The sequence below is a fragment of the Natator depressus genome, chromosome 9 (assembly GCF_965152275.1).
Source record: "Natator depressus isolate rNatDep1 chromosome 9, rNatDep2.hap1, whole genome shotgun sequence".
NCBI classification, from domain to species: Eukaryota; Metazoa; Chordata; order Testudines; family Cheloniidae; genus Natator; species Natator depressus.
Window position 1 is genome coordinate 34,923,599 of NC_134242.1, and position 24,750 is coordinate 34,948,348.

The following is a 24,750-nucleotide window of genomic DNA, read 5'->3' on the forward strand; positions in this document are numbered from 1 at the left end:
GACACAGTTGAGCCGGGTGCGGTGGATGAAACGCCAGTCGGCGAAACGGGTGAAGCCGCCCCCGGCGAGGAAGTGGTTGCTTGCATCCCACTTGCTGGTCAGTTCGAAGGCTTTACCCTGGTCCGGTTTACGCTTCAGGGCTTCCATGTACAGCAAGTGTATGGCTGCCTTCAGGGTCCTCTCCAGCATGCCCCTGGCGCTCGGGGTGACGATGGTGTTGTCCTCAGACCTGATCTGCAGCACCAGGACTCCCAGCTCCTGGCGCTCCTCGCACCACTCCCAGCGGCAGCCGATGCGCTTCCCCAGGCGACGCGTGGCATTGCGAGCGCGGGACCACAGTGAAGCGATGTCGCGCCTGTCCCGTCCGAATTCGCCATCCAGGGAACTGCTCAGGAAGCTGGCGGTGTCTTGGTTGGTGGGGGCTCTGCCGATCCGCTTCTTTGTTGCGTCATGGAGGGCGTTTGCTGCGACATTCCTTACCATGGCGTCGGGACACGTCAGCAGGCGGAAGGCGTGGGCGATGTCACACAGGTCACCCATGCGGGGGACATTGGCACCACCATGCCTGTGGGCGATATAGACCAGCTCATTGCTGGCTCTCTGGGGAAGGAACAGCCACTTCTTCACCAGCTGCCAGATGATCTTGTCTGCCTTGTTGAGGGGTACCTTCGCCACGACGGATCCCCTTAGGATGAACTAGATGGGGGGATCAAGAAGGTGTTAAGGGCGTTTATCTTCTGCCATGGTGCTAGCAGGGAGGCGTCGATCTTGGCAAGATCTCCTGGATGGTCTCCTCGGGTGTCTGCTGGACACGGAAACCCGTCGGTGTGCCGAGGTGCCGGTAGGCCTGCCCCTCTGCCAGGGGGATGACGGGCTCGCCCTGGATCTGGAACCCTGTCATCTGCACCGAGTCCCTTTTGCTGCCGTCAATGTGGAGAGATGCACACTTCTTTGCATTGAAGCGGAGCCGCATCCAATCGGCAGCTTGACTGGTGGCATCTAGCATACGTTGGAGGTTCTCTGGGTCGTCCGCGGTCAGGACCAGGTCATCCACGTAAGCCAGGACACTCACCCTCTCACCGTGGAGGTTGAAGCCATCTGCGCCATTGGAGATCGCTCGCAGCAACGGCTCCATTGCAAGGTTAAAGATGATGGGGCTGAGGGGACAGCCCTGCTTAACTCCACTCCTGATCGGGATCTCGGTGGTCTCCCCTTCGACCGAGCGAATGGTGGTGCTGCATCCCTTGTACAACTCTCGGATCACATGGAGGAAGTTCTCTGGCATCCCAAACTCCTGGAGCGTGGCAAAGATGTGGTGGTGAGGCATGGACCCAAAGGCGTTAGCCAGATCGAGCCATGCTACTGTGCACTGCCTCCATGCCCTTCTGGCCGTTTCGATGATGGTTTGGAGGACAAAGTTGTGTTCATAGCAGTACACTAGAGAGTTTCCCCACTGAAAGTAGGAGGAGCAGGCCTGAAACACCCTGCTACTCCCAAGGACCCTGAGCTTATTTCCCCTACCTGTAGTTCTGATGGCCCTGACAACAAGGGTAGACTGGGCCCTTTGAAAGGGAATTGTGCCAGGCCATCTGCGTCTAATTAACAGCCTCCCAGTGGACCTGAGAGGGCAGCTGGTCTCTATAAAGAGCCAGAGAGAAACAGGAGGAGGAAGCTGTGGCAGAGTGAAGCTACAGAGGGTTAGGAGGTGCCTGCAGGCTTCAGAAGAGTCAGTTGCTTTAGAGACCAAGAGACTCCTATCAGGTATGGCTGGTAGTCGCTTGTCAAAGCAGGGAAGAACCAGAAAGGGGAGGACTCACCAGGACTGAGTTTGTTTTGAATTCTACTAATTAGAGCCAGAAGGGGAATGTGTTAAAGACTCTGGACTAATGGAATTTACTTAGAATCCTGAACAGGGGAAACCAAGGCAGGGTGCTGCAGAGACACTCCTGGCAATAGGGATGGGCTCAGGAGGCAGCTGACCCTGTTAGATCACCCAACAAGCTATAGATCAAAGATTGAGCATGAGACAGCATAACTCCAAAGCTTCTTGTTTTGCCTTTGGAAAGCTGCTGTATCTTCTATAGATATTTTATTTTAATCAGTATATATCTGTGTTTGTGTAATTGTATGATTCCTTCATCATATTAATGCCTTGGGGGAAAATGTTTTTTCACAGCTGTAAATTTGTGTGAATTTTTTTTCTTTGGGTGAAAAATAAATCTTCCAGAAAATGCATTTTTGAGGTGTGGGGGAAGGACAAAATTATGATTGGTGGGTTTTTTTTTTCCTGCAAGTTCAATCAGAATGGTTCATTTTGGCCATTTTGAAAAAAAATGTTGTTTTGTCCTTCTCAAAATAAAAATATTTTGACTTTTGTTTTAAAATTTAGTTAATTAAAAACAAATGGCAAAAAACCCACTCAAAACATAATGAAAAACATGGGGGGTGGAGGGGAATGTAATGTTTTTGTTTGACCCAAAATGATTATTTTTCAGGGGTTTTTTTGGTTTGTTTTTGGGCAGGAAACTGAACCCTCCTCCCCAAACTTTGATTAAAATGTAACTGATTTTTTTTTCTTCAGATTTTTCGATTCATCCCCCAACTTGAAAAATTAGCTATTAGCTCAGCTCAAGTCGGGTGTTAAACCCCACTGTCCAAGCAGCTTCCTTTGCTAGTTACATGCTAAACATAGACATGCTAAATCTCATTACATTACCAATGTCCTTTCATTGTCACAGTGAGGGACAGATCTGCGCTTACCCTTTACAAACAAATCTTTCTTATTCAACTTCTGTAGCAAGGAAAGTTAATCTGATCAGCTAATGCTGTGTCTCCTGCCCTCTATGCAGCTTCCAACAGCACTGTGGCAAGCGGGAAACTTCAGCTGTGCATTGCCTTCCTGTCAAGGGGCCACTGAGAGGGGTTGCAAGAGACATTTTTTCTGCTTTCCATGTGAATGTTGGGTCTCTTGCTGAATTCCATGTCAGGCTCGTATGTTACTCTCCATGAAATTGCTGAGTTACTGGTCTGACAGGGAACAGAATTCCATCTGTGTCCTGCCAGGGTTATAAAATTGTGCTGAGAAGTTGGATAATATATAAACAGTGCCTAATGAGATACAATCACAGACATTAAGCCAGCCTATACTTGTTCAAAACATACCCAAGATTACTTTTGTAAAGTTTGATGCATGGCTTCTACATTCTGAATCTTGGCTCTGTATAACTCACTGATGTTTAAGGGAATGCATGATTTTAAAGGGAACTTGCATCATAATACATCAGTGATCAGGCTTGCTACATTTGCCATGAAACACATTGTGGATTTTTAAGTGTAGCTCCAATTAATAATTTGCCACACATGGTACTGAAAACTAGCCCCTTGATATTATTTAATATTTGTTTTTGTTATGTTTCTAGGAATATATTTACATATAGATTTATGTAATGAAAATTGTGAAGAGATGGTAAATTCAGTTTATCAGGATTCAAAAAAGGGTTAAATATTTATAAGGGTAACGGGAAATCAAGAATTCTATTAGGTAGGATTAAAAACAAAAGGGATATAAATCCTCATGCTTCAGGGGATAATTGATGGAGTTTAGGAAGGAATTTTCCCTACATGTAGATTATTCCAATTGCCTGCTACAAGGATTATTGTACCTAAACACATGATACTGGTTGCAGTCAGAGACTAAACTTGATGGACCATTGATCTGATCCGGGATGGCAATTCTTTTGTCATAATAGAATCATATTTTGTTCTGTAGATTTATTACTTCACTGCAAGGTAAGAAGCACTTATAATACCTTGCCACTCATATAGCACTCCTCATGTGTAGCTCTCAAAGCACTTTACAATCTTATTATCCCCATTTTACAGGTAGAGAAATTAAGACAGAGAAGCTTATTGTCCTTGGTTATTGAGGGAGTTAATGGGAGAACTGAGCATGAAAAAGCAGGCTCAGTCCAGTGCCTTATTCCCTGGACCAAAGTACCTTTCCTACCCAGAAGCTTCTATTAAAATACCAATTAGCTTCCCCCTGCACTTCCTTCCCCCAAATCAATGGATCTGTTGTCTTGCATGTCATGAATCCCAGAGGGGGCAGCAAAAATAATCCATTATCTTAAGGGAAAAATCACTACACTGGCAAACTTCCAGCATTAGCAAGTAGTATACACGTTTTGCAGCAGAAAGGCTGCTGGTTGCTAGGCAGATAGGGCAATAGAAATGCCCAGACAGAAATTATATGCAGCGTTGCTGTAGCCATGTTGGTCCCAGGATAGTAGAGACAAGATGGGTGAGGTAATATTTTTCATTGGGCCAACTTCTGTTGGTGAGAGGGACAAGCTTTCTGGCATACACAGAGCTCTGCTTCAGGTCTGGCTTCGTGTAAGCTTGAAAGCGTCTCTCTCTTGCCAACAGAAGTCGGTCCAGTAAAAAAAATTGCCTCACCCACCTTGTCTTTGAGACAGAAACTGACTTTGTTCCTAAAAAAGGAAATCTTAACTCATCTCTTTGTATCATTCACCCAGATCAGGGGTGTTTGTGCAGGAGAGGCTGGGGGCTTAGGACTCCAAGGGCTGGCCCTGAGTTAGCACAGGGAGACTTTTCCCATGTACAAGGTTTTTTTTTGTTTGTTGCTCTGTCATGATGATGGCAGTATCTGGATGATGAACTTGGTATAGAGTCAAAGCAGAGGGAAGACTTTTTTTCATTTCCCTTTCAATAATCTAACAAGGCAACTGCTAAGAGCTCCCTGGGGTTTCTTTTACACAGAGCCAATATTGCTAAAAGCCATGTTACCTTCTGAACACATAACATACTTAATGTGAATTATTTTATTTCTTTGAAAGTGAGCCTCACATAAGCAATAAACACTTACATTTGCTGTATAGTAAAGACAAACTACCAACACTGCTTATCAAGCCTCCCCTCCCCCCTAAAATGATCAAACACAGGGCCTGATCCTCAGTCAGCAAGCTGGGTTGAGCTGTGCTCACAGCAGGAACTGAGGAAAGTAATCTTCAGCCTTCGCAAGCTTTAGCACTTGTATAACTGGTCCATGGCTACTACCGCTGGCTATGGGGCACATGGCTCACTGTTCTCCCCTGCATGTGGTTTTGATTATATGGATGTAAGTAGTGTGTACCCACCGACCACATGCTCCTTTTGTGTGGATCTCATTTACTGTCCTTCCTTCCACGTTTATCTGCTGTGATCCACCATGGAAGTAAGTTCTGCAGTATGCTGAGAATATGTGGTAGTCCCTCCTTTGTGGGTTCTTTAGTCCTCCTCATAGCAGAAACAATATTTCCACTGCTTTAGGCCTTTACTCAACTTTCTGAATAACCTCAAGATTGGATGCAGTGAAAATATTTTTATAAGATTTAAATTTAGCTGTTTTTTTGTTAATTTCTGAGAGCTTGCAGTAAAGGAATTTAATTACCAAGGACCAGTGATTGGTGGTGATGGTACCCTCCTGAGTGATGCCTGGCATGGTACTAAAGCAGCCTGGCACAAATGGTGGGACCTAACCCCAGTTCTCTGTGGCAAAAAGATGCCGATAAAGTTAAAAGATAGAGGTGTATAAAACTGTAATTCAATCCTTTGTAACGTACAGATCAGAGGCTAGCAACAAGAAAGGAGATCAGTATGTTCTCTACCACAGAAATGAAGTTGTTGAGATTGTCAAATGGTTGGACGCTCCACGATAGGAAGGGAAACGAGATTGTAAGGGGCCTAATAGAGGTTGCTCCAAATGAAAACAAGTTGAGGGAAGGTAGGCTACATTGGTATGGGTGTGTCCAGCAGAGACTGAAGTTATATCAATAGGATGGCTTTCAGTGAGATGGATGGAAGATGACCCAGGGGATCCCAAAGACTTGGTACAGGGACCAAATATCAGTGGACCTCAGAGAGATCAGTCTACATGACAGCCTGGAGTACACTCGAGTTTTAGAAGAAGGCTATAAAAGTTGCTAACCCTGAACAGGGGAATGGCAAAGAAGAAGAAGAGTTAACTTCTGTACCTATGAATACCATAGAATTGGCAGTGAAATTGAACCCTGAAGTTCTGCATTTAATTACAGGTTAGACGTAATTTTAAGCATCTAGAATGGGAACTTTCTCACCCTCGTTCAGCAGTGATGTAAAACCTGGCTGTGAAAGATTCCTTTAGTGAAGAGTGAGAAGCTGAATAAGCCACACCCACTGATCTCTTTTGCTACTTGTCAGTTTCATCTCTCTGATCCCTCACTATCTTATATTCCAAATAAATGCATTCATTCCAAAAAATGGAAGCACAGCGCAGCACCTTGCTAATGTTTAAAAAGGCTCTTAGTCTAGTTGTAGTCAATTACTGTGAATAGTGTGGTTTCTGTATCTTCTCATATGTACATAAGTTCCCCTTTCACAGTCTCTTTACAAGAGAGAAGCACCCACCCCATAACCTCTCTTAAGGCAACTTGTAAAATCTCACAATCTAAAAATATGGTAGGTCTGTGTCGCTGTCTCAGAATAAAAATACTAGGATCTTTCCTCAGAATCAAACGTTCTCATCTGACCTTGTGGTGCGCACTGATGAAATAATCAACCTTGAAACCAGGTGAAATGTGCCTGGACTGCCTTCTGTTACAAACCTGCAAAGTGAGTCAGGTTTGCAAGGCTTGCCAAGGTTTGTAAACCTTTTGAGGAGCTTGAGGTTGGGTGAACCTGTACTGGATGTAGGGTGCTTTGGATTTGTGACTTCAGGTGGCAGGAATGCAAATCGGCTGAGTGCCACATGGCTTCCTTCTGAAACTATGAAAACTCAATGGCTGTGGGGACATCTTGCTCTTAGATTTGGCTTTCCCTGTGATTAGGGTTGTGAATGAAAACAGACACCCACAACCCCCCATTTTTACTCAGAACTGCTGCAAACCACAGCAGAAGAGTTTTGCACAGGGAGGTCATGTGGCTGAAGTGAAGATGGCTGGAATGTCCAAAATTAGCTTTGTGCCTTTGCTCCTTCATGTTAGAGCTGTAGCCTCTTTGTGATTACAGTGAAGAGTGCATCCGTTGGTCCCATTTCTGGCTTCTTGTAGGCCAGGCCTACACCTAAAATCTAGGTCAACCTAGCTACATCACTCAGGGTTGTAGAAAATTTCACACCCTGTGTGACCTAGTTAGGTTGACCTAACCCCCACTGTAGATGCAGCTAGGTTGAAGGAAGAATTCTTCTGTCAGTTTCGCTACCATCTCTTGGAGAAGTGAATTTACAACAGAGATGGAGGGGGGATTGGGTGGGGGAAACACCTTCCATTGCTGTAGGAAGCCTCTGTGCTACCACAGCACAGCTGCAGTAGCTGTTGTAGTGTAGCCATACCCATAGTCTAGTACAGAAGTGTTAATTTTAGATTTGCTTTTCAAATATCCTCCATGCAAATCCAATGAAAGGGGTAGGAAGAATAGATGGCTACCAAGGGCACTACAGTCCTATCCCACCCCTCCACAGATGGCCACGGTGGCTGAGCAGTGCTGCCGAGATCTACCTTGACCCCAAAGCAGGTGAATGCGCCACGTCTGCATTGAACTAACAATAGCCCTTCCCACGCTGCAAAACCAACCGGAAGCTAACTGGTGATACACTCTGCCCTTTATACAGTCACCAAAGAGTCTGTCATTAGACCAGAGCTGGCCATTTTGTTGGTGTGAGGAGACAATCTGCCATCTCTCCATTTATGACAGTCAAGTGAGCAGCTCTGACTCAAACACACAGGGAGCAGGGGTGTTTGAATAGAGGTGCCATTTTTACATGGTTATTTTTGGGACCATAGTTGTACTTTACTGTGTAACACAGAAAAGCAAAAGGAAATAAATATGTTGACAGGGAAAAGGAAAGTCACTCTTCTTCCCGCCCTCCCCCCCAGGGAAAACAAAGAAAATTGTTTGAAAAACTTTGAACCAGTGTCCCTAAGTAGCTTCTATTGCCAACCAGTGGGAGGCAGTTAGACAACTCCACCTTATGTTTAAAAAAAATGAGAAATGTGAAGAGCTATAGAGCACCTGTGCATTTTACCCATTTATTGTAGGTGTTTCTATAACTATAATTCATTAGCAAAAGTCCGTGTTCAGTGACCATCACACTCCAGCTCTGTAATGTGGGGATCTAGTGTTAGTGCTCTCGCTTGTAACATAAATCATGGAGGAATCATGGCTGACTTAAGGCCTGTCACACTTGCCCTCTGCTCCCACTGCATCTTTCTCTCTTATAGTTGTGTGTCCTACTTTCTCTAGTTATAAAAACAGAAATGATTTATTTTTTTTATGCTGTGTTTTCAGAACCCATAGGGAAGCTTTGTGGAGTGATGCCTCTATGGCAGAATGGCTCCTGCAGGAGTCATGCACTCTGAAGAAAGTAGCACTAGTGGTGGAGGGTAAAAGATCTGCATGGAGAACCCAGCTAGGGGTCTCTTCTCCTTGGCTCAGTGCTTAGATAGGAGTTTGATAGGTGCCGTAGATAGACTGATTGTCCCCACTTCCCCACCCTGGATCTATGGGGGTTGTGAGGCTGCATCCTCCCCCTAAAGCCCAACAAAACAGTTCCCCCATAGGCAGCTTTTCAAGACACTGTACAAGATTCACCTCTGTATTTACTGGCTTCACTACCCCCCTCAGGTGGCTATTTTTGGGGAATGGACAGTTTGACCCTGAGGGACTGATCTTACACTCACTGAAATACAAGACAAAGCTCCCAGTGACGTAAATGGTGCAGAATCAAGTCCTAAGTGACTTGCCAGAGTCTGTAACAGAGCTGGGAGCAGAACTTAGAAGTCCTAACTCAGTCTTCTGTTCTACCCACTGGACAATGTGAACTGTTCTGCTGCAGGAGGAAATTTTATTTCTTGCATTCCAAATTAATTGTTCAATACCTGTTTATTTAACAACAAAACGATGTGGTTTGTTTTTCCCCCTGGAAAGGGGCAAAACAAACTTTACAAGGCTGATTATGAACTTCCATCCATGGTACTAAAGCTAAGTACATTACTATTTGCCAACTATCTGCATATGTGAACAGTTGAAGGATGTTGGCATTTTCTTTTAGGTAAAGATAACATGGTGAGAGTTTTTGGTGCTGGTGCCTTAGTAGGTCATAACCATCTGCAAAAACACGATGGTAGCAAGTATGCTGATTTATCTCTTGAGGGTAAATTCAATGTGGGGTGGTATTGCCATCTCTCTGTTTTTTCTGTATAAGTTACTTAGAGCTAAGTGTGTTCTCCCTAAATCCTCTATATTAGATGTAATAGCATGTTGCTCAAAGGAGCAATCAGGCTCAGTCCACTTCCCATTTGTAACTCAAAACAGTTAGAAACGAGCAGAATTAGCACAAATTTAATTCTTTCACTTAAAACCATAGGTTAAGTAAAAAGAAGGACAGGTGATGATAAACCGTGTGTGTGTGTGTGTGTGTGTGTGTATGTATATATATATATATATATGTATATACACACGCACACTTGTTACACTGGAACACTTCGTTATAAGAAAAAAACAAATCTTATTGGTCTCTGGTGCTTAATTAAATCTTTGCTGTCAAAAATATTATGAACTGATTTAAGGTGAAATTGCAGCTCTATTGAAATCACTTGGAGCTTTGTTATTGACTTCAGCAGGACCAAGATTTCACCCTCGGTGACTGTAATCTCGCTAAAGATTTCCTTGTGGTGCATACTTGAATGAGCTGGGCTTCCTCCAACTATCCACTTTTTTTCTCTTTAGCATTATCAGGAGGGAATTTTGTGAACTTTGGATTCCAACCCCTCTACTTCTTCCACTATGAGCCTGAGAAACCAAATCTTTTTCATCATATGTGGACCGTAAATCCCATGGTATCTCTGAGAAAAGGGCCTGGACCCAAACCGCAAGATCTGAACATCTTGAAGGTTGGTGGATTTGAAACCTTGACGTGAATAAGAAATTCCGCAATATTAGGGTTGTTTGCGTGGGGCAGCTCCGGAGCAGTGGAGCTGCAGGTTTTTGCCTGGAGCTGGAGCACAGTTCCAAAGCCCTGTTTGCATTTGTTCTATGTAGAGAGAAGCTCATCTGCAAATTAGAGCTGGCTGACAAAAAATGTCAAAACAATTTTCTGCCAGAAAATACCACTTCAACAAAACCTACTGTTTTGTGAAATAGTTTTTTTTCTTCCAATTTTTAAAATGTCAAAACTACCGATTTAGAAATCTTCAGAATGAAAAGGATTTTTTAAAAATTTTTTGTTTCAAAATGAACTTTATATTGAAAAATAAAATAAAGGGATTGAAATAGAAACGAAACATTTTTCAATTTTTAGAAATAAAACATTTCAATTGACACCAAATTTTTGTTTTCAGAATTTTGTTTTGTGTAAAATTTTGATAATCTGGCTTTTTTTAAAATCCCAATTTAGAAGAATTTCTTCCTCTTCTCCCCCCCCCCCCAGATAAATCTCAAAATTTTGCACAGAATGGAAAATCTGCTTTCTAAATATCTGTGCTGTCAATCTAACCCTGTGTTTGGGCTTGGGGTATTTGATTAGGGCCTATCCCTACCTCATCCTCCCTATATTGGCTCCAGCATCTCATCCTTCAGAAACAGGCACCTGTATCCTATCCATGCAAAACAAACTGGCTGAAGAATGTACTGACACTTGTATACAGAAAATGTTACCTTTTCTTTTATAGTCCGTGTAACCTGTGATGTGAAAACATTTTAAAGTTAATACCTTATTTATTCAGTACTTATGATTCAAGTAAAAGGGATTAGAGAGAGGCATAAGAGATTGGATTGTTTGTAGAACTTAACTCTGAATTTCCTGGCTTTTAAACACTCGATTTTCAAAAATAACTGCAATTTTGTTTTTAGAGTAACTACTATTTACTCAAAACTGTATTTCTAAATTTCTGTTCTGAGAATTTTATATGAAAGGCGCCATGTATTCCACCATTCTGCAATTCTGTTGTTCACAACATATCTACCCTTTACTGCAGGATCTTGTTCTAGCTTTAGGGCTTGTCTACGGCACAGCAGCAACACTGCAGCGCTTCTCCTGTTGGCTTAGGTAGTCCACCTCCCCGAGAAGTGGTAGGTAGGTCAATGGAAGAATTATTTTGTTGACCTAGCGTGGTCTACTCTGGGGGTCAGGTCAGATTAACTATGCTCCTCAAGGGTTTGGATTTCTCACACCCCGGAGTGATGTAGTTAAGCTGATTTAATTTTCTTGTGTAGACGTCATGTGATGGATTGCGGACTACGATACGGTGGAGAACAATGCATTTCAGGTAACAACAAAGATTAGTCTGGGTCAATATATCTTAAATTAGGAAACACTACAAAATTTTTTATGGTACCTTCCATAAAAACTCTTGCATATCATTTTAGAGTTGTAAACAATACAGTTAATCAATAAGCAGAGAAGAGAGAAAATAGGAGTTGTAGACATATGTGGGAGGAGCAATGGGGCAGGGGAGGAGGTGTAGGGTTATGGAAAGGCTGTTCTCAATTTTAAGAGCTGCAGAGGAGAAAGCTCTTGCACTGGCAGTGGTGAGTTTGAAAGGATGGACACGGAAGAAGCCAGTGCTATGGGAGCAACAAAGAGAGGTTTAGCAAGTCAATGGAAACCTTAGGGCTGTCTAGGTACTGCTGTAAGGAGGGACTGGCTCAGAGCTAGCTCATCTCGCATGGACCTTGGGGAGGGACTGTACACAATGGTACAGCCTGTTCGCCAGTATGCGTAGCCTACTCCGCCAGAAAATGAGGCAATCCATGTCCAGAAAAGAAGCTGCATGTAACCATATTACAAGTGGAAGATGTATCTGAGGGGAAAAAGCATGTGTAAATTAAGGTCTATCAGGGGCATGTCTAATCTGAGCTGTAGCCAGTTACGCAGCAACAGCTATCGCTATTATATGTGTATTAGCACAATCTTCCTGGCAATCCCAGAGAACTGAGAGGTGGAATGCAAAATACCTTCCTGCATTGCTCTGATGTTTGTGAGCATGGATTCAAATAGCTAAACCGCTTCCTGTGGCTGGTTTTAAGCAGTTCTTTAATTTTTGTGACAAATCTCCATTATTTTATTTTTCTGTTTTTAAAATACAGATTCATCTTTTATAGTCATAAACATTAAGTGCCCTCCAATGAAGTGTTTAGAAAGAACCTTTGTAATAATTAAAAAATGCAATGGATGTAGATTTAAAAAAACCACAGAATAAACTAAGCTAAAAATCCTGTTAGCTTTTCAGGTATCAATGCACCTCCAGAATACAATCTTTAATATGATTTACCCCTTGTTCTGGGTGAAATAAGATGGACTTCTCTATTCCACACTTTTGGGAACATGCTCACCCACTGGCTCAAGGTGAGCAGAGGATGTTGCCAAATGACAGTGAGATGAGGAACAGTTTGAGGAAGGAGAATAAATGGACAGCAGTTTCCTGTCTACTTACAACTTCGGGCTTGTCTACCCGGTCAGTCAGTCTGTGCAACAAGCCAAAGCGTAAAGCTACAGCCCTGTAACCTGCCACACACTAGCTGGCCATGTGGACCCTGCTGCGATGCACTAAAGGTTCTGTAGTAGGCTTTGACAGCAGAATGTTGACGCATGCTATGGAACCTGTAGTGCACAGTAGCAGGGCCTGCATGGCCAAGTTAGTGTCCTGCAGGTTCATGCCCTGGCTTGCTGCCCACTAAGTCAGTGTGGACAAGCTTTGTTGGCAAAACAAACACCATTTTGGGGCTGTCTGCTGTAGGGATGCACAAGAGACAAAAGGCACATGGCTTTCTACCTTCCTCCTCTCCACACTCCTGATTCAGCCACAATTATAGTCATGAGCATCTGAAAATCGGGTCATAGGCGTCTAAAGTTGATTAATCAAAAACGGAGGTGGCCAAAATCAAAGGCCATTAATGAAAATTTGGGCCCAAAAAACATGACCCAAGTCATAAAAAATCATCTGCAGAAATGAGAATGGGGAAATGGGTTCAACTCAGAACCCTGGATCTTAAAGCCAGTGAACTTTCTATCATAGGTCCATATGCTGATAGTCTTGGCTTTAAAACTTTCTCTGGTCCCCAGAAAATACCCTCTCCTATTTTAAAAAAAAATAAAAAGGAGGGAGAGAATTAGTTGATTAGAGAACCTGTGGTAGGGAGTTAAGGATGAGAAGTTCTAACTCTTGTAATTCTTTGACAATCATTGCTGACCACTCCCTTTTCTTCCTTCACCTCATCCTGATGTGCTTTTTTACTCCATCCCATACGCTTGACTTTTCTAACTGATTCAGCCAGCTACCTCTTGCAAAATATTTCTGAAATCCCACCAGCTACTTGAAGCATTCCTCCTATAATGACCACATGCCACTTTATGCCTGATTCACTGGCTTTACATCAGTCAAATTCTGCTGACTTCATTGGATTTGCACCTGATTTCTACCCCTGTAATCAAGAGGAGAATCAGGCCTGCTCTGTTTGGCATAGGTGCTGAAACTATGGATGCTGGGGGTGCTCCTGCATCCCCTGGCTTGAAGTAATAATAACAACCCAAATACATGGTTTCTGCCTTCAATACCCCAACTATAAAAATTGTTCCAGCACCACTGCTGTTGGGTCTACATTGTAGCCACTTGTGTTAGTTTAGATTGTACGCTGTTTTCAGCATAGACTTGTTACATGTTCTTTGGCACGCTTTACCTCCTGTACAGCTCCATGTGCCCTTCATAATGCTATCTAGATAAATTAAAACCTGTTTTTAAGGATAATGAGCTGTATTCTGTCCCCATTCACATCTATGTAGTCCCATTGACTGGGATGGCACTGGTGTAGCTGAGGGCTGAATTGGGCTCAGGTTGTGAAAGAACTGGGCCTGAACACATTTAAATTTATTGAGGTGGCAAAATGTACCTCTGATTAAGCAAATTGAAGAGCTATCTGTAGTCAGTGCATAAGAACAGCCATACTGGGTCAGACCATAGGTCCATCTAGCCCAGTATCCTGTCTTCTGACAGTGGCCAATGCCAGGTGCCCCAGAGGGAATGAACAGAGCAGGAAATCCTCACGTGATCTATCCCCTGTCGCCCATTCCCAGCTTCTGGCAAACAGAGGCTAGGGACACCAGTAGAGACTCAAGGACTTTTAAAGGATGATGCAAAAGGTGTGGAGTGTTTGCTTTTTAACAGGGTTAAGTCTGGATTACTCAAAATGAGTTCCTTACCAATACAATAAAGGAAACTCAAGCACAAGCTTCTAGGTCTTGAGGAGAATGTAGATTGACTTGTTCGACCTGGTGGTAAAGCCCCCTGACCCAAAACATGTCATTCCATCGATCAGCATCTAGGCACTAGAGGGAAAGAAAAATGAATGCTATGGCTTTAGAGGAGTTACTTTTAGAAACATTTACATAGCAGCTAAACAGTTTTTTACCTTCCACCAGGGTTAGGTTATTTCTTAAATCAAAAGTGGCTAAATAAAACAAACTGTTATGGAAAACTTTACCTTAGTTTCTATTTTTACTACCATGATATTTAATCACCAAATGGGGTAGAATAACCAAGTTAGTACATTTAAATCCATCATGGGCCAGACATGTTTTAGGCCAGGGTGGGAAACCTTTTTTCTATCAGGGGCCACCGACCCACAGAAAAAAAATCAGTCATGGGCCACACAGCCCAGCGGGGGGGGGGGGGGGGGAGGGTTTGAAGAGGCTTGGGGCTTCCCCTAGGCTCTGGGGTGGGGCCAGAAATGAGGGACTCTGGGATGGGGCTGAGGGGTCTGGAGTGTGGGAGCAGGCTCGGGCTGGGACAGGAGGATTGGGGTGTGGGAAGAGGTTTGGGGTGCAGGCTCTGGGAGGGAGTTTGGGTGCAGGAGGGGCTCAGGGTTGTGGCAGAGGGTTGGGGTGGGGGAGTGGGGTCTGGGAGGGATTTAGGGTGTGAGAGGAAGTTCCGACCTGGGGCAGGTGGGTTCGAGGTGTGGGCTCTGGCTGGGCAGTGCTTACCTCAGGCGGCTCACAGCTGGTGGTGCAGTGGGCTAAGGCAGGCTCCCTTCCTGCCTTGGCTCTGCCCTGCTCCCAGAAGCGGCCACCATGTCTGGCCCCTAAGCGGTGGGGTCATGGGGCTGTGTGTGTTGTGTGCTGCCCGTGCCCACAGGCACTGCCCCTGCAGCTCCCATTGGCGTGCTTCCTGGCCAATGAGAGCTGTGGAGGCAGTGCTGGGGGCAGTGCGCAGAGTTTCCCTGATCACCCCCATGCCTAGGGGCTGCAGGGACATGCCAGTCACTTCTGGGGGCTGCGTGGAGCTGACTGAACTGTCTCTTTCCCCTGACAGACGTATTTTCCTTGGGCAGAGGACAGTGAGGGGACCTCTCTTGGGCCTGGGGGTTGAGGAGCCAGCTGAGTGCACTCTTAGCCCCCAACTCCTATTTCTGTATGTGAGAACATGTGCCGTGTGGGAGAGAAGTTGGGGAACATGTGCCGAGGGGAAGTCCAGAGCAGCAACAGCCTGAGCCTGAGAAGGAAGAGTGAGTGGCTCCTTGCAGGGGTTGAGTGGGCTCCCCATACCACAGAGCAGCGAGTGGGTGTCTCCATGGGCATCTGGGGACAGCTGGGTTCCCTATAGCACAGAGCAGTGAGTGGGTATCTCCATGAGGGTCAGGGGGACTGCCTGTGCTCTCACTGCACAACAGAGTGAGAGCATGTGTGACCTGGGGGATAGCCCAGTGTGGCAGCATGTACAAAGCATGCCAGGGCAGGATGGCTGGCTGTGCTCGTCTTGCCACAGAGTTGTGTGGCTCCTCCTGGGGCGGCGGTGGGTGGGAGGCAGGGGGAGTGGCTGGCTGTGTTCTTCCCATCATGACAGAGCTGGGGCAGCACAGGGACATTCCCAGAGTTTGGAATTTCTTGTGTGGGATTCCACAGGTCCTACAGTCCAGACGCTGGGGGTAGGCACTTTGCAGCACCCCATAGGCACTCTGCAGGCTATGCCAGGCAGCAGCCAGCCCAGTGTGGGTCTCCCAAACAGGCAGAATGTTACAGAGCAAACATCTTTGCTCCTGTTAAGAGAAGGAACTTAGGGACAGGGGCCAAAGCTCACTGAGAGAGCTCCTCGTATGAGGAGGGAGCATGCAATATAGTGAGCACCTCTGCATGTAACAAAGACAAGAATCTGGTATAAGATGTCAAATAGAGTTGCCTGATTGTAAAGGAAGAAGAACAATTTAATATACATTTTATTCTCCCAATTTCCTTTCTTTACTTGTATGAGAATTTTCCATAAAGATACCCTTTGGTAACACAGCCTCACTCATAGACAAAACCACTTGGGGTAACCAGTATACACTTTTCCTTTCCTCCAAATGAACCAGAAATTGTGGGAGGATTATTTTCCATAGAAACTTAAACATGTGCTTAATTTAATGGAAAGTTAAGTGCTCTGCTGAATAGAGGCCATATTGTACACTAACCATTTCAGCAGCTATTGCTTCTGAACAGGACCTACCTACCAGCAAGAAAAAACAATAGAGGATTTCCACTGGAAGTGTATTTCTTAAACAGATAACCACTCCTTGATACCAAAAGATCATACAGCCATAAATTCTGAGCACTAAAAACCTAGACAGATGTTTAAGGTGGACAATTAATGAAACAGATGTAAATGTTATTGAACTTAGGTTTTATTGTTTAGGATGAAATACCCTATTTTTCAAGCAAATGTAAAAGCTCTGCAGTCTATTAAATGTATCTCTTTCAAAGCCCAAATGACTATTTTTCTAAAAGAATAGTACAACATATTCATCAACATCATATTACAGAAAAGAACGAGAGGTTCACCTAACATCTGCTGCAGATATTAGCGCTGGAAAGAACTGAGCCGATCAGCCCTATAATATTTCCTTTGTACTCCTCTGAAGTACAGCATCAGGCTTCCAAAAGTATATCTGTGAAATATAACAATCTCCTTTGTGGAGTGAGTAGGCACTCTCCAAAGTTTCAAATAACTAATTGCACTTGTATCAAACAAAGCCTGGAGTTGAAACTATTTCTGAAGTGGGAACTGGTAGGTTTGTTTTTAATAGAGGTGAGTAAAATATTGATAAGGGAAAGATAAAACTACTTGAAAACATTGTGATATTACAGTTCATTATGAACTCAAAAATAGTCCCACTTACATGAAAAATCTGGCAAAGATATGCAAGCACTCTAAGTCAAAATGGCCTCTTTTGTGGAAATGGACCCATATCTGACAGAAAATTCTTTTATTTTGCGTGAAAACAGAGCAATTAGCCTGCAAAAACGGGTAGATTTGCATCAAAAACAGACAAGAAGTGGCATTTACTATCCTTTCTTAAATGTAAAAAGTTCATTTGCTTGATATTTTTCCCAAAGCAGATTGTGGTAGAGTGCAAATACACGTAATGAAATGGCAGATTTCTGAGAGTGCATAAATCCTTGCAAAATTATTCTGAGTAGCTGGATGCTTCAGATTTCTGGTATCTGATTACACACTACACAACAACCTACTCCTGGGCTTCTCAAAGGAAGGAACAGTTGGAGTTTCAATCAGTTTGTGTAACTATAGCACATGAGAATGAAATGTTATTTCATAACAGTGGTGCTGAAGATGTTCCAAAGTGCTGTCAGTGGGGTGACATTGTATCTTTATTTGCCTGATCTGGATCTTTCATTTAGTGTCTCCTAAATTTAAGATCCATACTTGGACTCGGAACCTAAGAGATTAAAGGATTTCCTGAGCTCCCTGAACAGTTTTTTATTACTCAGATGACTGCAGAAAGTAATTCTGGTTTTATTTAACCTGTTTTTGGAATATAATCTCCAATGTTGTGTGTTCTTCAGTTAATAAAGCTGTAATGAAAGAGTACCAGCCACTTCACTTCTGATCTGAATTGTACACTCTAATATGATAAAAGACTGATTTTAATTTGTGTATTATTCTTGGTAATAACTCTGCCTATGTAAGCCTTCCCTTGGAAGTCTGCTACAATAATTTAACAGAGAATGTCAATAGACCCCTATCAAATTTTTACTTCTAATTTAAAATTATGGATTTTGAATGGATATCTTATTTGGGCATTATTATTACTGGAAAAATCACATAAATTAAAATCAGACCCTGAGTCCCTAAAAGCCCTTGAAGACTATATAACATGCGGGCCTGAGGAAGTCATCAAAGCCTTCAAGTAAAGGGATACCTCAGTTACAGAGTACAAAGTTTAAGTCATGTTCGTTTGCTAGTTCAAGGGAGAAGCTACCAAAGACTTGTTTCATTCTGGCACAGTGAATACAATCTCAAGTATGTATAAGAGCACAGAGTGAATAGACAAATTTAAAATGCAGATTCAAATGGGAAGATTCCTCTTATTTTATCCAAAATAAAGATAACCAATATCCTGCTGTGAGGCTGTTCTAGATTAGAAAAATGAGTGGTGTTAATTAACATATTGTAAAACACCACATACCATCTAATGTAGAAAAACCCAGTGATATTTAAAAACATTACCTGGTTGTGGTTTATACTAGGAGGGGTTTTTCATAGTTTAAACAAACCATTAAATAACCAACAGGATACCTTCATTTTTGATGACATTCATGATTTTTGTTGCACAAGTTTTATGCTATTTTTTTCCTTTTTTCCTTTTGAACAGAAGTTGCCATATACACTGAAGCCAAGATTTCTGAATATATGTGGGCCCCTCCTGCTGACTTCAATGGGAGCCATGCTTGTGCAGCTGAGGGCAGATTTGGGCCTTAAAAAGAAGCAGCATGTTGACACGTTTATAGGCAGAATGTGTCTGTATGCTAATGCACCTCTGCACAGCCTTCAAGTAAAATCCTAGGGCCTGATCCAAAAGCCCATTGAAGGAAATGGAGAGGCTCCCATTGATGCCAGTGGGCTTTGAATCAAGGCTTTAGGCCCAGATTCTCAAAGGTATTTAGGTGCTTAACTCACCCCCATTGATTTCAATGGCAGATGCCTAAGTATCTTTGAATATCTGGACCCTAGTGATCAGCCTGCTGCAAATGTACGCAACAAGGGGAATGAAGAAGAATCCCTTTGATTACTAAAATAACCCCTCTGTTAATATGTGGAGTTTACATGGGTCTATATTCATCATAGGTGCCAACTCTATGGGAGCACCCACTGCCAGCCCCCCATCAGCTCCTCCCCTCCCCCTACATCTCCTCCCACCCGCTGGCAGGCCGTGTTAATCAGCAGCTCCTCCTCCCTTCCCATGCTTCCCACCCACTGTAGTCAGCTGCTTTGTGGCATGCAGGAGGCACTGGTGAGGGAGCAATGAGGGCACAGTGTGCTCGGGGGAGGACAAGGAATGGGGCAAGAAGAGGCGGGGTGGGGGTGAAGCAGGTGGTGGGAAGAGGTGGAGTGGGAGGGGCCTGGGGCAGAGCTGGGAAAGTCGGTGCCTGTGGTGATCATTTGAATGGAATTAGAACATTTTTTTCAAAGTTCTGTGACACAACTAAAGTGGAGCTAACTGTGCAGGACTGATGATGGTAATGCCAACAAATGCAGTTTAAAGGAAGGCCTGAATTCACTCCTTCCTTTAAAGAAAACAAGAGTTTGCCACATTTCCTCTTAAGAAACAGAGTGAAGGTTCAGAAATAGAAATATGTGCCTTAACCTAAACCTCGGATCCAAATGCCCCACATTTTAGGATATCCTTCAAAGAGGGTGGGGGGAGGGGAATCTGGGGATGGAGGTGTGGGGGAGCTTGTATATTTTACACAAATTATTGCCAAGTGAACATACTGGTCAATCTAAATTGCTTTGTTAAAGTTTCATCACCAGAAATGTTTTGCTGGCAGTGAGATTACATTTTTGGAAGTAACACTTTCTAGAGCTTGGCAAGGAAACAGGACTGAGGCAATTTAATACCCACCCATTTTGGAGAATGTAAAAACATTCAACCAACTGAGTTTGAGTGTTTTTCTGGCTTCTTTCAAACACTGTTGCTGGTATTTACCCCTCGCACAAGGAAGGGATCAGACCGAATAAGGACTGTCTGCCCTTGTCCCTGAATCTCTGCCAGTTTTTAGATCCCAACTCAAACCAATTATTGTCAGAGATTCTGAAATACCTGGAGAAGAATTTCTGCAATTCTGATGTCTGGAAGTGCAAACTCTCCACCACTGCAAGACAAAGGGAGTTCTGCCATGGAAGTCCATTGGGGCAAATGCTCAGGCAAGTTTCAGAACCATATCTGAATTGGGAGGTTTGACTTACGTAAGCAGGTCTGATGAGTGTATCAAGCAGTGTGTGTGTGTGCAGTTCCAAGGATTGTACTCCTGTGTAAGCATGGAGGTCCCAGATTTTATTTGGTCCAAAACACTCAAATATTTTCATTTTAAATTAAAGGAAATGTTACTTTGGACTGAAATTGAATTGCAGGATGGATGGATTACTCTAAATCAGTCTAATCAGAGGACATGATTTCCCCCTCCCCCATCCCCAAATTGATTAGGAGAGAAACAGGGGCTATTCAGCTTCAAGCTCTGTAGGAAAAATCCAGACTTAACTACAAATATATTTCAAATAATTTGGGGACCTATTCCACTCCCCACTGTGGTCCAGTGTAATGACTCTAATGGGCTTTACTCTGTAAGGCCCCCACTTTTGGAGTCCCCATGTTCTTAGTGAAGACAATAAAAGTACAGCAGTTTGGGGGTTGGCAGTATAAGAAGCAACATATACTAGGTCATTTTGGAGGGGTAAATTCACAGCACTCTATAATCTAAGGTGTTCAAGTCCCACAGTGCATATAGTGGCTATGTGAGGAACTTGGGCAAGTGTCGGTGATGTTGGTTAGATTTTTGTTGTTTGGAATAAAGTACTTGGAGCAAATTTTTTTTTTCAGTTTTTTTTAAACAATTATAAAAGGTCCAGACTATTAGGTACTCTTGTTCAAAGCCCAAATGTCTAATGCTTTATTCTAAGGAATAACATAACCCATTCATCACCATCACATTACAAAAAGAATGGGAAGGTCCACCAGACATTTGCTGAAAGCGTCACTGCTAGGAGAGAATGGAGTGTCAGAGCCCAGGTCAGCTGACTTGGGGCTCACAGGGCTCAGCCTGTGGGGCTAAAAATTGCACTGTGGACATTAGGGCGTGAACTGGAGCCTGGGCTCTGAGACCTTCCCACGCTGAGGAGTCTCAGAGCCTGGGCTCCAGCCCACACCCAAATTTCTGTACTGCAATTTTATAGCCATGTGAGGCCAAGTCAGCTGACCCGGGCCAGCTGCAGCAGTGTCACAAGTCTCTTACTGCAGTGTAGACAAGCTTGAAAGGACCAATTTGAATGCAGCCCCTTCTATAGTAACTAAAAACTATTGCAATCTGTGTGCTGGCAGTGGCCGGCAGTATGTACGAGTTAGTGGTCTCACTCCAGTTTCTCGTGGGCTTGTGCAATGTCTTTCCTGCAATCACAGAGTTTGACTACAACTCAAGTAGGCATATCCAGCTAGCTTTAATTTTGCTATCTTGGGTACCAGAGCAGTGAAGCTGTGGCAGTGCAGGCTTCAGTACAAGCCTGTCCTGTGACTACGTACCCAGGGATCTGGACAGGCTTGGACAATCCATGCTGAAGCACCCACCACTGTAACTTCACTGCACTGAACTAGTGAGATTAAAGTTAGTTAAGGTATGTTTACTTCAGCTGCACTCCATCCCATGATAGCAATATTGACATACCTACAGAGGGATGCAAGGGAGTAAATTAAACTCTTGCTCTTAGAGGTGCATGTTTGAGGCATATTGCCAAGGCAGAGTGAGGAAGCTTTCATTGCTATCAGCTGGTTAGTACCCAGTCTATGGTCAATAGAGAATTTCTGTCTCAGGAGTTCAGTGCTTTTCATGACCCCTAAATTTTCTCAAAGAAAAAGGTGATTACCTCCTAACTCCATATAGTCTTACGAAGTTCTGTTAACCAGGGTAGCCTTTTAAGTGGCATATTTGTTTGCACTGGGATGTGCTAATTTAAATGATTCTGCTGCACAACAGTGGGATGATTTAACTTCCGTGAATGTGTGTGTTACACATTCCCCCCCCCCTTTGCCCATGCACAGAGGATATGAGTTGTTATAGCTAATAGCTACAGAAGCTTGGCTCTTTATCTCAAGCTGTAGCATGCTTTTTAGGTCTTGAGGTCCCTGACTCAGTCCCCAGTGTGTCACCCAAGATGGTGGCTGTCACAATAGCAATCCCATTGAGTTGTCTACATCCATGCACAATTTTCTCATGTTAGCCAACAAAACCCACATATAATATGGTAGGACAACAATAACAGTCCAGTAGTCTCTCTCACCAAGACATTTAAGCATTTGCTATGTACCATGAGGAGCTGAATTTTGAAGTGGTCCATCACATTAAAATTCTGTTTTACAAGACTTGCATTCTGAGTAAGTGTCCTGATTTTTCTCTTACATCTGGTATGCATTTGAGTGCAAAATAAAGACTTGTTTAAATTATGGGCATGGATTAGCACCTACATGGAATTAGGTCAAATGTAGGTATTAGACTCATGTGTGCAGATACTTATTATTTGTGTAGGGATTTTTTCACAAGATCTCAAAAATATTTAAATGATTGCTGGCATGTGCAAAGAGCTAATACTGAAAACATGGTTAGAAAGTAAGCCATCTGACGTGGGAGTGGTTTAAAGGAGCCAGCTTGCTGTGTAGCAGAGGCAAGAGCCTATGCAGGCTGTAAAGAAAGTAGGTCTCAGTTTTGTTTATAGTACCCACAGATAGAAGACTTGACGTGAACAAACAGGATTCATGGCTAGGACTGGGTGACGTTTTTCATTCAAAACCTTTTTTGCTGAAAAATGCAGATTCAGGTCAACCAAACAATTAGTTTAATTGCCAAATTGTGTGTGTGGTTTTTTTTTTTTAAATGGAAATGTTTTGTTTTAGCTTGTTAGAGATGAAACATTTTATTTGATTCAAATCATCTTTTTGTTTTGAATTTTACTGCAGTGTTATATATACATAAACAAGGGTAAGCTCCCAAAACAATATGAAACATTTTGATCCAACTAAAACCTGTGTTTTTCAACTTTTTTAGTTTTTGCTGAAAAATTTGGCTTGACTTGAAACAACTGTGTTTTTTTTGTTTTGTTTGTTTTTTGGTTCAGCCACTGAACCAAAAAATTAGTTGTCTGCAAAGCTCTGTTCATGACTAAATATCTAAATAAAGACTGAAGAACAGTCTTTGTAACTGGCACTATAAAAATCAAATAGATGGGGATTGGAGTTCAGAAGGAAAGATACAAATTATGGCCTTGGTTTGACATAGGTAAAACCTTGGCAGGGAACGGAAAACTGCTGTATGATTCTTCTGTGCCATTCCTTCAAGCCAGAATCCCACAAACCCCATAATCTTTGAGGATCAGCCATCACTGTCCTCCTGGAAGCCATCATGATACTGCCTTCAGAATACCATGGGTTCCCCCTTTTCCATTCTGGAAGCGTAACACCATTTGGTTTGGAACTGTATCTTCTACACAGTTCAAAGGTATCTGGATCTAAACCCTACCTGTAATTTGCAGATATGTAACTCAAAACAGAATTTAGGAACTCTCCAAGTGTACTGGGAGTCCATTTGCATGTGCTTGTCTGCTGCTGCTGCCTACAAATGGAAGTAGTAACAAATACAGTGGCTTCCTTCTTTCCATTCTGTGGACAGACTTTTTGGAGTTCCTGATTTGCAGCATTAACTCGTGCTACTTAGGTTATTTATTTGTTAAAGATAATGATAAACTAACAGATATTGGTATCGTTTGCCCTTGCCATTTACCTTATTGGATTTCCCATTGTATCTCCAGTCACATGTGCCTCCAGCTCTGCTACGATGCTTGTAGTAGATCTCCCTCTGATTTGGCTGCAATTCTCATTCTTGTGGTTTCTGTTTCACAAATAAGGTGATGCTGGCAGTAGATTATATGCTGTTTTTCAAGTAATATTTTATTCCGTGTACATTCCGACATGTCTGGCCAAGAATATTTCCTTTGTGAAATCCCCTGCTACACTATCCACACCGTCTGCTTGCTTACTCCTACTGCTTTTATTTCTTTATTTATATCTACTGCTTTTTGAACTACTCTGTGGATTGTATCTAGTTTCTCACTAGCTATTAATAAACACCACTAATGTTTTCCATATACCCTCATAGCCTCCCATCATGGGCCATACTAAATTATATTACCTCAACAATCTCAATTGCTTTGAACATCAGCTACCTCTTACTGATCCTAATTACATGGGCCAAACCCTGTGATGTGCTGAGGGTCTTCCACACCCATTGCCAGCATCTGGCATTCTGTATCATGCAAGAGGTACTCAATATGTTTCAGGGTCAGCCCCACAGAAATTAATGAAAGTGATTTGTGAGGCTACAATTGTTAATATCTGTGTGTAGCATTTAAAAACCCCCCAAACCAAAATAACGCCTTGCAAAACATGATGGTTTGAATATTGTGGCTCTTCCAATATTAAAAAAAAAAATCTGTTTGATGCTGTTCCCTTCATTTTTTTTGCACCTGAACTCCTTGGTGTCTTTGCTGCTTTGGACTGTTTCCACAATGAATTCCTTAGGCAGCAATGATGACTGAAAAGAGGTACTCACTAGAGCGATCAGAAAGTGGAATTTTCATTCTGCAAAAAATTCTGACATTTCAAAATGATTTTCATTCTAAATCAGAATGA

The 24,750-nt window shown here is 43.1% G+C and overlaps 1 protein-coding gene across 1 annotated transcript in view; it reads left to right on the plus strand.

The window, feature by feature from the left end:
* LOC141993703 (uncharacterized) overlaps nt 1-24,750 on the plus strand; it is a 448,175-nt gene that overhangs the window by 244,197 nt on the left and 179,228 nt on the right. Inside the window, exon 4 of the mRNA XM_074963248.1 lies at nt 9,763-9,926. Within this exon, the coding sequence (XP_074819349.1) occupies nt 9,763-9,926 (164 nt within the window). The remainder of the gene's footprint in view (nt 1-9,762; nt 9,927-24,750) is intronic.